Source organism: Lactuca sativa, chromosome 3, assembly GCF_002870075.4.
Source record: "Lactuca sativa cultivar Salinas chromosome 3, Lsat_Salinas_v11, whole genome shotgun sequence".
NCBI classification, from domain to species: Eukaryota; Viridiplantae; Streptophyta; class Magnoliopsida; order Asterales; family Asteraceae; genus Lactuca; species Lactuca sativa.
In genome coordinates, this window is record NC_056625.2 from 116,040,244 (window position 1) to 116,054,648 (window position 14,405).

The window sequence follows — 14,405 nt, forward strand, 5'->3', positions numbered from 1 at the left end:
GGTACAAACTAGGAGAACATGATATGACACATATGCCAGTTGTAAGGGGATTCTCAAGAGTACTATTGGTTAGCACCAACAAGGATGAAAGGGTTTTTTTTAATAGTTGTAGGACCTGATTGAAAAGGATGGGACGTTGTAGATGTGCATGGATTACCAAGAGTCAAAGAAGGTGTAAGATCTTTACTGATTATGGAAGGTTAACGTTGTCACTTATACACCAAGTCATAAGCTAAGGAAGGAATCAAGTAAGATTCCAAATGTTGAGAAATGATGTAATTGTCAAGTTATTGGGTGGACCGAAGAAGAGTAAGAAAGAATCTATCGCAGAGGATAAGTGGAAAGTTTTGAGATTTGTTTAACTGGTGTATGATGACACATTTAATGGGGACATAGATGTATGATAGTCGGAAACATAACATCTGTGTTGTGACCGACGGGGATAGGATTTGATATGTTACTCATTTCCTTGGATATTTAAATGCTTGAACACAAAGGAAAAGTGGTGCCAAGTGGGAAGGGAAGCAGAACATTGGTTCTCTTTCTGGATATCTAAAATGTTCCCTTATATTGTGTCATTGGGTGAAACATACTTGTGGGAAAGTTATTAATGAGATTGTTCGCTTGTTTATTTATCATCAGAACCTTAGTTTTATGTCATCATTTTGGAAAAGTTTACAATGAGAAATGGATTATCTGGTCAAGAAGTTAAGGAATGTGGAGATACAACTCATGAAAGCTCAGTAAAAGTAACATAAAGGGTCAAAGGTGACATGGGAAAACGTATGAGATAAGAAGACCAAATACCCTTAATATGTTGTTTAGTTCAAATTCCGAGGATGAAATTTTTCGAAGGGGGGAAGTTTGTGATAACTCAAATTAAAATAAATATATAAATATATGGTCTAAATGTATTATTATAATTATGATTAAAGAATTAATTAGGAGTAAATAGAGAAATTATGGAATTTTAATTCCAAAACCCATCACTTTGATTGGAGTCATAAATTTAGACTTTTGGGTTAACTAGAAAGATTACAAACTTGGGTATTATAAAAGGCATGAGAAATAGAGTGGAATGCCCACAAAAATTGCAAGAAAGGTTGGAGAAACAAGGTATAAATCGGGGTTTGAAGTTCGTGAAGGTTTTCAGAGTTATTTTAGAAATTAAGGTATGTCTCTTTGATTTGAGCTTGATTAAGTTGTTTGAGTAGATTTATATGAACCCATTACGTATTTTGGTTCAGTCATAAGTCTCTCTTCAGCCAAGGAATAATTGAATTTGATGAAAAACAAATGTTATGTTTTGATAAAAGAAATGGTGAATTTAAACTAGCTTTATAATAAATTATTCAATATTTAGTATATGAATATTTAGAATGAAATTCAGATGATTAATGGTGGTTTTATAAATTTTATTTGGCAACAGGTTTTAAGTTTTATTGTGAAAAAATGGCCAAAAATGTTTTACTGTTCGGGTAAAGAAGAAAAGAATTCAAATCTTTCTGCTGAAACGGTTTTTTTGATGTTTCAATTGATTAAAATGATATTTACGTAAATGGTCCCACTATTGTTGATAAGTTGGAAATTTTAGTTTTCACAAATAGGTAACAAATGTGTTACTTGTGAATAATAACAAAAGATATAAAAATAGCCCCTTCAGTATTTATAATTTGGCAGTTTATAATTTTCTACACCATCACATAAATGGTCGTTATTTTAAATTTGCTACTTATTGATGTTAATATTACTTATTGGTATTATTCAAACAAAGTCTTTCTTTTAAGGTTTAGTTATTTTGACATTTAAGTATTAAATCTTTTACGGGTTAAACCTCATTAAATGGGAACGATGACATGAAAGAAAAGAAAAAAAGAAAAGATAATAATATTTTTATTAAAATTGTTACGAACATTTTAATTAACATGATGAAATAACTATTGGTTGGCCGAAGGAAACATATGTGTGATGGAACCGAAACGAGTACGTAACATGTTTTCTAGGACGATTGCCTTAGAAAATTTGTTCGTGGAATGTATGATGCAAATTAATAATAAAGCTTCGGTTAAGACTTATCTGTTGCACAGTGAGTTTTTTCGTGTTCTATAATTGCTCGCACATAAATGTTTATTACGTGTTTATTATGTGGTTTTTTATTTATTTATAGACATTATGTTTTATGATAAATATGGTTGCGTGCAAATGTTATTTTGAACCTATTATCTACTGTGTGTGTTTTTAGGTGACATGTTTAGTGGAAATGGGGTAGGGTGTTTAATCGCTGTGAGCATGACGGATGTGTATGATCGACAAGGATGAGAATTGAGAATTATACTCATTTCCTTAAATATTTAAACTACTTGAGTATAATGAATGATGAGTTGTCTAAAGGAGAAAGGAAATAAACTTTTGGTTTTTTCTCTGGATAATTAATTGTTCCCCTAAATTATCGGGTGATATGTTTACTGTATGATTTATTGAAACTATATATATATATATATATATATATATATATATATATATATATATATATATATATATATATATATATATATATATATATATATATATATATATATATATATATATATATATATAGGTTCAGGTTCATTTGAGACCATTCTAATTTTGTGAGACCGTGAGACCAAATCTAAAAATAATTTTAAAATGCAAAATAAATGGAAAAATCCAAAAATTCTTTTTTTAAATGTTATTTTCGGAACTTGAATTAACTAAAAAAAATATTAAAAAAATATAAAAAAAATAAAAAAAAAAATAAAAAAAAAATCCGTTTTTTTTTGAAAAATACGTGAAATATTCTAAATAAAATATTTCACTGACATATTCTAAAAAATAATTTTAAAATGCAAAATAAATGGAAAAATCTAAAAATTCTTTTTTTAAATATTATTTTCGGAACTTGAATTAACTAAAAAAAATAAAAAAATAAAATAAAAAAAAAATTCTATTTTTTTTGAAAAATACGTGAAATATTCTAAATAGAATATTACACTGTACATATTCTAAAAATAATTTTAAAATGCAAAATAAATGGAAAAATCAAAAAATTCTTTTTTTAAATATTATTTTCGGAACATGAATTAACTAAAAAAAATAAAAATAAATAAAAAAAATAAACAAATGCGTCTCACGGTCTCACAAAATATAAGTGGTCTCAAATGAACCTAACCCTATATATATATATATATATATATATATATATATATATATATATATATATATATATATATATATATATATATATATATATATATATATATATATATATATATATAAACATGTTCAATGTTATTGTATTACTAGCTAAAGAGATTGTATTATTTTTTTAATGTATGAATTATGATAACTTCTTAAAATATATATTTTGTGTTGCTACAACAAAAGTAAAGAGAGTTTTTCCTAGAATGAAATATATCAAAAATAATTTGTGGAATAGTATGTATGATCAAATTTTAAACAATTGTTTAGTTATTTTTATTGAAAGTAATTTGTTTCTACAATTTCTTTTATGATATGATTAATCCATTTCAAGACATGGTGGATAGAAGGATTCAATTTTTGCTTAAATTATAATTTTTTTTTGATTTACGACTTTAAATATTAAAAAACTATTTACACTTACTATTTTGAATATTGACAATCTTTATAACCCTATATCAAAATTTTAGACTTGGCCATTGCCATTGGTTGTGATGGTTCTTTGTGTTTATCACCAAAGGGCATGATCCAGCAACTTTTTTTCTTCTCTTTTCCTGACTCTTTTTCTTTATTCCTTTCTCTTCGTTACACGTACGGCATTGAAGAAGATGGTAGTAAGATGTGGAGAAACCACTTGCTTGTCCCATAACGCATGGCCTAATGCAATGGTATAAACTTTGATTGTATCTTAACATTAATTGGTATGTTGCTCCATTTATGAAGTTTGTACGGAAACATGAATTGTTATCATTTATTTCTGAAATCCCAATAATCCGCATGACATGACATCATATCTATTCAAATACTGACACTACACGACATGTCTCTTAACTCTCTATTAATTTCAAAAGTTAATTTTTTAAGACAATTAATTTATGAGTTTTCTGTTTTTAAAAACATATTCGTTTACTTAGAAATAAACTTCAGTATTATCAAGCATACGAGTGATGAATCTCCGTCAGGTTTTAAGTAGAAAGGAGACATAATTTGATTAGTTATAAGTCGAACGACTTCTATCTTTCTTTTATTTCTCTTTGATAAGCTTTCCAGATCTTTATTAATTCTTCTCTATAGAATATTATATTATAAAAATAAATGGACACAACAGTAAAGTTACATATGCTTTCGATTATTACAGTTTGATTAAGTTGAATCAAACCATTTAAAATAGAGACATTAAATGATATTCATGGAGGGAAAATTCACTACACTCCGACCAACATTCAAATAGTTGTCATCGGGTCCACCCTTATAATAACAAGCCCTCTTGCCATTTCAAGCACATTAACACCTTCATTTCTTTTCTCCCATGGCCATGGAAACTCAATCTTCTTTAAATTCTCAAACAAAACAAGATCAAAGCTTCAAAGAAGTTGGTGTCAAAGCCCGAATGATAAGCCGTGACAACACAATCTCCAGACGCTTCTCGTCTTCACGGATCACAAGCTTCAGGGAGGATGCATGCATCCTCCCCTGGCTACACCCTCAAAGGTATAACCATACTGATCAATCTTTTAACTTGAATTAACATCCCGTTGTAATTTTAATTACAACCGGTTGTTGATTCAATCTATCTGGTTGTAACCGTAACTGTCAGTTACAGCCAGGTAGGATATTTATCCTATTCTTTTTTTTATCTAACGAGTGAATTATCCATCCACAGAGGAGATAGACCCGTCGACTTACTCGTTTACTAACGCGCTCAAAGGTGAATGTTTTACCATCTTTCTTTTAAAATTACTTGGTTTCTTGAAATAAAAGTGGACTAATTTGTTTTGAAAACTTGTAGCATTACAATTGAGGTCAATAAACACATGGGAGTACTTATCACCAGAAGGGTTTGCTCTAAACTCGAAATGGAATGAAGCAGAAAGATATATATGTAATCCACTTTCTGGTGAAGTCCCGGTTGAGTGTTTATCTTCAAAAACACTCATGAATGGACGATCTTTCAGAAACATAGCCAATAGAATGACCATGTCTGCACCTTTAATCCACCATTCTTCAAGAATCTTGCCTCATAAACTTGCAAATATTCACCCGATTCAAGGTTCTACAACATCCGTTTTGCTAACTTTTTTTGTTTCTTTTTCTTTTTGGTGATAACATTTTAATGATTAAACAGACGAAAATGAGGCTAAAGACAATAAGATCGAAGAGAGGTTGATGATGATGATGATGAAACGTGATGTTGGAATTCAAAGTAATCTTGTTGAGAGTAGTACTGTGAGCCCGACTTCTACTCCTTCGATTCAAGAAAGGTCGATGAAATTCAATATGAACTTAGATTCGTCAAATTCAAGCTCAAAGTCAGAATCAGAATCTAAATCCAATTCCAATTCAAATTTCAAATTCAAGGTAAATTTCTTATCTACATACTTTGTTTATTTGTGTAAATAAATATAAATGCTAGTTACAAAATTGTGTTTTGATTTTCAAAAATTTGAAAGTTGGCGATATTTTTATGAAAATTATGGCTGTCTTTTTAAACATATATGGGTTTGATAGGAACGTATAGTATTTCAAATTTTTTATCGGGTTCTTTTTTGGATATTTTTAGAATCTTTTCAAGATATGGACAATATAAAAGTTTTAACCGATTGAGATAGCTGTAAGTGTTAGGTCTATATGCTGATCAAAGATTTGTTATTTTGTTTCTTTTTTTGGATGGTGGAATCTCCATTTAATTATTTGGATATTATCCTTTAAAAATAGATAAAATGAAGATTTATTGTTATTATAATCGTGAAAATGAAATCAGAATTGGAAGAATATAACCCATTAGGATTGAAATTACAAATTATTTAAAATATTTTGAAAATAAAATTGTAAAAAAAAAAAAATATGAAATAACTAGAGAAAACAAAATAAAAATTTCGTGGGACCATTTTATTTGAAAGGAAGAGGGTAAACCGAAGGAAATCGTGCATAGTAGGGTACTTTACCCATTCACATTCTGCAGAGCCAGCTTTCATCTGGGGTATATTCAACACTTGCTAAACTCAAATGTGTTACAATCATTACTTACATATCCAACAATTAAAATAAACATAATCTTTTCTAATATTTTTTTTGGTATAAATAGTAGGATATGTTATATTAAAAGAAATTGTTAGATTATTTGTGTCTCTTGATCTATATGATGAAAATTTTAAAGATCGTTTTAATACCATAAAACTACATCATTTTAATGAATTATCAGAGTTTGTTTTCTTTGCTAATAATAGCATAGTTGTAAAAAAGAGGTGATCCATATACAAGAGTTTATCTCTAAACATGTGTTTTAAAATGTTTTATATTTGTGTATGGGTCACGTCCCATTAGAAAAAAATACCAAAAAGACGAGATGGAGTTTCACAAATTAGTTATAATAGTTTTTTTTTTTACTATTGTTATAAAATCTTTTAAGAATTTTATTAAATAAACTAATTCCACGATCCACACTCTTAAACAATAAGTCATACTAAGAAAGTCTTATTTAAAAATTATCAACCAAGTTGAATGTTTTTATTAGCTTATGCACATACGTTATAAGTCATGAACTTATATAATAACATACAAACATTTGATCATATTACATAATAATTTCAACAGTTTTATCAATTTATGGATGAATAATTGAATATGTAACAAAAACAAGTTATGTAACTACATAAATTAATAAAAATATATGGTTGGTTACATATACTATTCAAGACAATATAAATTTGTTTCATAAACGTTTATCTTAGAAACAGAATAAAAGAAGAAGATTGCTTTATTATAAAGATGAAAGCAGCTTTTCCAAAACGACACCTAGACATGACATATTTTGGGAAGAAGAACCAACATATGAAACAAAAGGGTTCAATCAACAACCAGAAGATATTTGAAAATAATGGCATCTTTTCTTCCCTCTTTTCACCATCATTTATCGATTTCCAGTTTTATGTCTTCTCTTAATCATTGCCCTTTTCCTCCTTATATATGACTTTTACCATTTTCTTCGTGATTCTTATACATATGCACACCCAAACATACACACATATATACACACGCACGCATATGAATTGTACAAAAAACACATACACACATACATACATACATATATATGTACGTAGTGTGTACAAACTATAATTTAAATTTATGTACATTTTTTTTACATATGTTACAATCACATGAGTTTATATCACGAAAAAGGTGCCTTGCTGTTCCACTACCACGTCTTTTTAGATTGAAAAGATACACATTATTACAAGAAAAGTCATGAAAATGTTAAAAGTTATATGATTCAATATTCTTTAAATGGCAAAAAATATAATTTTAACTATTTGTATATAAAGACAAAAAGAACACTTAAAATGATCATAAAAAGTTAATTCAACATCTTGGTAGAAACAAATATGATCCATTTTTACTGATCACATGGCGTGACTTAGACAAGTCATAGAGACTTTTTGTTGAAGAAAGCCTCTGCTACCGATAAAAAGAGTCATAATTTTAGAAATTTTAAAATAAACAAACTAGTAATTAAAACTAGTGTTATTTCTATTGTTGTGACGTTAAGTCAATTAAATAAGACGTAATATTGTTGTAATAACTTGTTCTTTAGATATTAGATATTCAAATTTTGGTGAAATGAAAAGCATGCATGTGACAGTAACGTGAGTTGTACCTATCATGCACAGGAGGAAGATGTGGGGGGAAAAGAAGAAACAAAAGAAGATGATGAGGATGAAGTGAAGAGATATGGTTGCATGTGCAAGCGAACGAGTGGGTGTTTCTCCTTCAAGAATGTGTGGCCAACAAGAAAACAATTAAACTAATTTATTACTGTAGTAATTACAAGAGTAATTAGTAGTTTTAAAAAAAATAAAATAATGATTTATGTATGAAATATGGTATGGATTAAGGTTTGATCCAAGTCTTTCGATTTTGCAAGGATGAAATCAATATAAGTAATTAGTTTAAAGGCGTTTTTTAATGTTTGTGTGGGTGTATTACTTGCATATTTGTTTTTATTTCGTGAAGTTTGTAGTAATCATTAAACTTTTACTAGTTCTAATCATTATTTGTTTATATTATCCAAATGTGATAATTCAGTCCAGGTTAATATCCGTATAAAGTATAATCAACAACCCTCGCAATGACTATTTTAAATAACCCATTTTAAAATATTCATTTCAAATTTGTGAGATAATTTAAGCAGCGGAGTAAGGTAAAAAACGAAGGGGTAATTTTGTGTATATATTTTTTAATTAAGGCGTCAATATTTGTCTGATTTTAAATTTAAATATCATATCATATATATATATATATCTTTTTTTACGTTTAAAATATTATCTTTGTCCAAAAAAAAATTATATTTATTATAATTTTTTAATTATTTTTCAGATTTGATAATATTTTAATTAAAAAATAAGAGTAATTGACCAAATTGCTTTTTAATCTTAAAACATTTTTACTTTATCCGATAGACAGTCCACTACTAGAATATAGACCATTAATGACATGTAAACTATAGCATATATTGGTTTTATGATACGCAAAATTATGTGTCTTAAAAAAACAAAGAGGACATTTATCATAAAATGCGTGTCGTGTAAGCATGTCGTTTTATAATTCTTCAAATTAACGCAAATTGACCATTATTTGTATCACAAAAACACAGGGACCATTTTGGGGCTTTTTTCAAGAACCATTGAAAACGTACAAGTGCTCTCTGCTCACCACGCCTGTCGGTGACCTTGACTCATCTCTTCTCGTCGGCGACCTCGGGCTCACCTCACCTCGTCGGAGACTGCGACGATTTCTCGAGTTTACAAGTCCTATGTCCGATTAAGATATGTTTTGGTTCGTCTCTCTTCCTATTTTTTTCATTCGTCTATTAGAAAATTATGATTAACAATGAAACACTAGATTCGTTTGGGCCAAGAAGGATCCTCACCTCCCAATAATTTATAAAGCATAAAGCTTCCCGAAAAATGGATCGAATGAGATGGGATTTCCGTTCTAGAGGATTCCAAAGAATTCAACTCGATCTTCTTTCTTGCAACTTCTTTCAGTGACAAAATTTTCTTCTTTACACCTCACCCTCATTCCACCCATCCTTGTTTAATAGCAGGATGATGGATAGTTTTACCCCCGATGTTTATACTCCCAGTTCATATCATATTGTGGTTATTCGATAGTATCGTGAGTGTGGCATCAGGTGCTTTAGTAAGTTTGTGGGTTGCTATAGTATGGATTTACCATCCTATACAATATTTATCTTCAATAGTGTTCGACAATATGCTAATAAGTGGTTTGAGATATTATGATTGATAACTAATAACAACATCTTTATACAATGTTTATCTTCAATATGATAGATTACTAAAAATCAATACTAATGTATTCTTACAAACTTAAATTAAATGCTTGACTTTATCTGGAGTGAATTCTAGTGACACTTGCTTAATTTCTTGGGTTGAATTTCTTAAAATAGTCAGATGTTATTATTCCACCTCCATATTGAACCTATAGACCACCTTTATTCACTACTCATACTTACTTCAAATTGATATGGTTTTAAGCCTTAGATTCTTTAGAAACACAAGTTTTAGATGAGGTTCTTCTTAGTTCCCTCCTTTGTAGAATAAACAACTCAAAATCATTTGGTTAAAGTAAAAACAAAATTTTGAATAGTTAATTTATTAAAACAATTTCTCCATCTTGGTTAATTTATTTTAATGCCAATTAGGTTCAGTTCCATGTATAAAAGCTTTTTTTTGGTTAGATAATAAATAAATTGTCTGGTGGTTAAACCAAAAAAAATAAAAAAAAAAAAAACAAAAGCCAACCATATAGTAGTTTTATATAATCCCCTTAATCAGAGTGTTATAGAGAAAATAAGATTATCCAAGTTAGGGTTTCTTTCCGATATAACATTGAGTTTCTTTTTTGCTTACAAATCATGTCATGTGATATCAATGATTGCTTCAATCATTGTCTATATATTTTTAATATGTAAGAAGTGGATTTTTACTTTTGGGGTTGTAATAATTAAGCATATGCATCATTTAAAAATGAGCCTAAGAATGTTCTCATCATATCTAGTACCTATTTCATGAATTGTTTTATGATGCTCTTATTGGTTTTTCTTAAAGTTGATTATAACTACTTGATTGGTTTAGGTACTTAATCTCTCTTAGTTAAGATTAATAAGTGGTTTAATTGCAGTTAAGTAGTAGCCATGTCAATGGATGTTGTGGCTGAAACAACATCTTTTTATGACTTGGCCCTTCATCTGAAAGATGTTGATATTATTGATCATCATAATTCTTCTTTATTAGGCATATTCACTTCACTTCATTTTTTTGTATATATTTTGTTTCTTATAATATTTTGTAACATTCATGAGGTAATAGGAAGCGTGGGGCCTAGAAGGGTTATATGTGTTACATCTGGCGGGACAATTGCTCCTTTAAAATAACATTTTGTATGTTACATCGATAACTTTAGCTTTAGACATAGAGGAGCAACATATACTGAGTATACCCCTACTCTAACTATACAAAACTTTTCTTACTATTTAATTTCAAACTTCAAAAAATATTGTGGATTTGCATATCATATGTAGGTACTTTTTGAAATCTGGATATTTAGTCATTTTTTCTATATAAGAGGTGAATATATATACCCGTTCTACTTCCAATTTGACAAAAAATTATGTATATGACATTCATTACATGATAATTAAGAAACTGTTTATGAAGGCGAAAATGCCATCCATTTTGTAGATCACTTATGGATGATGCATTACTCGAATGTTTTGAGCTTACTGATGATTCATGCATAAAAGGTCATACTTTTTTTAGTAAATCATTTTGGTCAAATTTTTGATTGGATATGATTAGTTAAGAGTCTTGTATCATAAATAAATGAATACAAATCATTTATGATCCACTTTGTATTACAGAGCAAGAGTCACAGTCTTAAGAAGTTAAGAGGGAAATTAAGGAACATTATGTTGTAGGAGTCATGTCTCTTTTTTAAAGTTGTGTGTGTAATATACAATTATACATATATTTATTACATACATTCTTAAAATATTTTATTTGGTATGTCATGAACATAACCTAATGATATAGAGTACTGTAGAAAAGGACTTGCATCTCGTATAGTTAATTCTTATAAATATTAATATGACAATATGCTTTCTTCCTTCACCAAGATTTTATTTTGTTATCATGTTTACTCATATGTAATAAATATGAATTCTTTGTTCCTTTTTCTTTCTATACATATAGGTCTTTAAATCCCCAATTTGTAGATAAGACCATGTCGGGTTTTCTATGCATCTTTATACTAGATTTAGGTAATGGATGCATTCAATAATAATCCCAACTGTATATGCACCCTAGATCTAGGTTTTATGATTATAGAAACCTACTTTGAAAACTATGAAATTAAACTAACAACTGGGATAAGATTACCAACCTTTCAAGTATAGTCTTATATACTTATAATCCACTTAAAGATCTCGAACTCTTGAAATCACTTGGAAGGACTAGCACCCAAAGTAGGAATTCCTTTTAATGGTTCACACCCAAATGACTAAAACCCTAGACTATTTAGGAGAGAGGAGAAAGTGCATGAAAAAATTGGATTCACAAAGTATTAGCAAGATTAGTAACGAAAATAATGAAGGCGAAAGGGTCTATTTTTAGCATATGTAACTTGCAGAAAAAGTTGATTTGAATCAATTAAATAATCAGATGTAATCCAGATTTAAATATTTTATTTATCGGTTATTAGGAACAATTCTAGAACCCTTCTAGATATCTCAAAACCGTCCACCCCCTTAAGGGGTTCTAGAATGTTTCTCTTGGTCAACTTTTGAACAATTAGCATTCACTTCCTACATCTTTAATGATATTATGATTAATTCTAATTAATGCTAAATTGTTTTAATAAGTTTATAATTAATTTTTTAACATGTAATAATTTAATAAACTATTTTCCTCACTCTCTTAAAATCTATTCTAGCTAATTTAGCTCTTGTGGGTAACCCAAAAAGGACTTTGTTGTTATTCCCGAAATTATAATACCAGTTTAGTTATGACAATGGACACATATTTCCAACAGTCTCTCACTTGAATAATTCATTAACTACTATTAGTCAAATAATCTTCGAATAATCAACAAAGTGTGCCTTCTAAAACAACTATTGAACTCTAATCTTATCAAGTATCATCTGTAAGATAAGTGATCAATTATTCCTATATTTCTACAAGATATCTTTGTGAACTGAGTCATAGATTATGAATCAACCTAACAGTTCAACATTATGTTTTTTGAATTCAGCTTTTTGGTGATCAAATCAAACTGCTAATTAAACACATCAATTTAGTCCGGAAACGACCAGGGAGTTGATATATCAGCACGAAATCATCGAGGGGCCCATGGATATCATTTTTCCTGTTAAAGCAAAGGGAACATATAAACTTTGATTACATAGTTCTGTCTACTTTTCAAATCATGCATGGACTTACTCATTATAACCATTAGTTATGGAATACGTTTGAGCATGACCAATACACAACCAACTTGTATGCAAAGAACTCAAGGTGTCTCCATTTTCAGAATAAAAGATATTTTCATCTCATAATTACTCATGATTGAATCCATGAAGTAATCTCTCTGAGCGTGGGTTGTTCCAATATTAAAAATCACCATTTCAAGTACTCAAGATTGTTAACACAAACTCCATTGTATGTCAAATCTCAATGGAAAATCCACTAACCTCATGACAGTCCTAATTCCCATGCTTACTCCCAAGAGTATGAACTGATGGGTTTTGGTCATAAGACATCCTATGTGCTCATGCAAACCCTAATGCTTGGATCTAGGTTTCTCTATTGTACATGCAAGTTATCCAAGACTATAAACCCTAATTCTAGCATTCAAATAATCATATTAACATGAGAATAGGTTTATAATATTACCTTGATTGTTATGTAGCAATAACAATCCCAATTCCTCCTTGAATTGACTTTGGAAGGCTTAGAGTCACAAGTGTCACTCCTCTAATGGTTTACAAACACCATAAGCAAGAGGATGAAGAGGAGAGAGGATGGAGGCTGCCAAAACCGTGTGAAAACCCTAGAAGGTTGCTTGTCCACGTTTTTTGTCCTTAAGGGATATATATATAGTGAGGCAATTAGGGTTATCTAATAAGGAAACCCTAATTTGGATGCTTAAGCCCTAAGCAACCCATGGAGCCCTTTCCATAAGGCCTTGGACGATTTCATATGGGCTTCCCCATAGAATTCGTCCACCTTATAATAAAAGGCAATCCATGGCCCAAATTGCAATTATCTTCTAATTACAATTCCAGTCCCTTAAGTTTAATTAATCTCTTTTAGTCACAAAACTAATTACCAATTAATTATTGACTAATATTAATTAAACAATATGATTTCTCCTTTAATATATTATTCCCATAATATATTAATAAATCATATTTAATCCTTTCTCTCCATAATTCATCCTATCAAGTTGCTTTGGTGAAGGTAACCCAAAAGGACCATGCACCATCGGGTCAAGTACATACCAAAATAGTTATGGACTTAGACACCAATCCAACAGTCTCCCACTTGGATAAGTCTAATAACTATTATGCGTATGACTTCAGATCATGATCTGCAATTGTAGCTTTCCAAAGCCGCTGTCAACTCTGATCCTATCAGATACGCGTGTCCTTAGATAAGGGATCATATATTCCTCCATTCTAGATATCATATGAGATATGATTTCAAATCATTCTCTTTGTACTATATCTCGATTCCGATTTATGAAGAATGACTAATTGAACAAATCAAATTAGCCCTTGCCCGGCCGAGCATTTACGTTTGTCATCATTAAATCATCGAGGGGTCCAAAGATATCGCTTTTATCCTACTTTGGATAAAAGGAACGGATAAACTTTGATACAATGCTTGCTTGCACTCACTTACCGAATCACACACAACAATATGTTTTATAACACCAAGTTACTAGGGCGTTTACATATTATCAACGTGCAACCGATTCGCAAGATACAACTCACACATCTCGGTTTCAAGAATATAAGATGTTATCGTCTCACCAATCACTCGTGATACAATTCATGGAGTGATCCAAGTGAGCGTGGGTTTAATCCAATGCTCAAATCATATTCATAA

The 14,405-nt window shown here is 29.6% G+C and overlaps 1 protein-coding gene across 1 annotated transcript; it reads left to right on the forward strand.

The window, feature by feature from the left end:
* Window positions 1-4,485: 4,485 nt before the first annotated feature.
* On the forward strand, window positions 4,486-8,182 carry LOC111892376 (uncharacterized). The gene is given in 6 exon segments (XM_052769387.1): window positions 4,486-4,677; window positions 4,679-4,710; window positions 4,883-4,927; window positions 5,009-5,269; window positions 5,345-5,577; window positions 7,887-8,182. Coding segments are annotated over 6 exon segments (858 nt in total). The 5' UTR covers window positions 4,486-4,528; the 3' UTR covers window positions 8,025-8,182.
* Window positions 8,183-14,405: the final 6,223 nt, after the last annotated feature.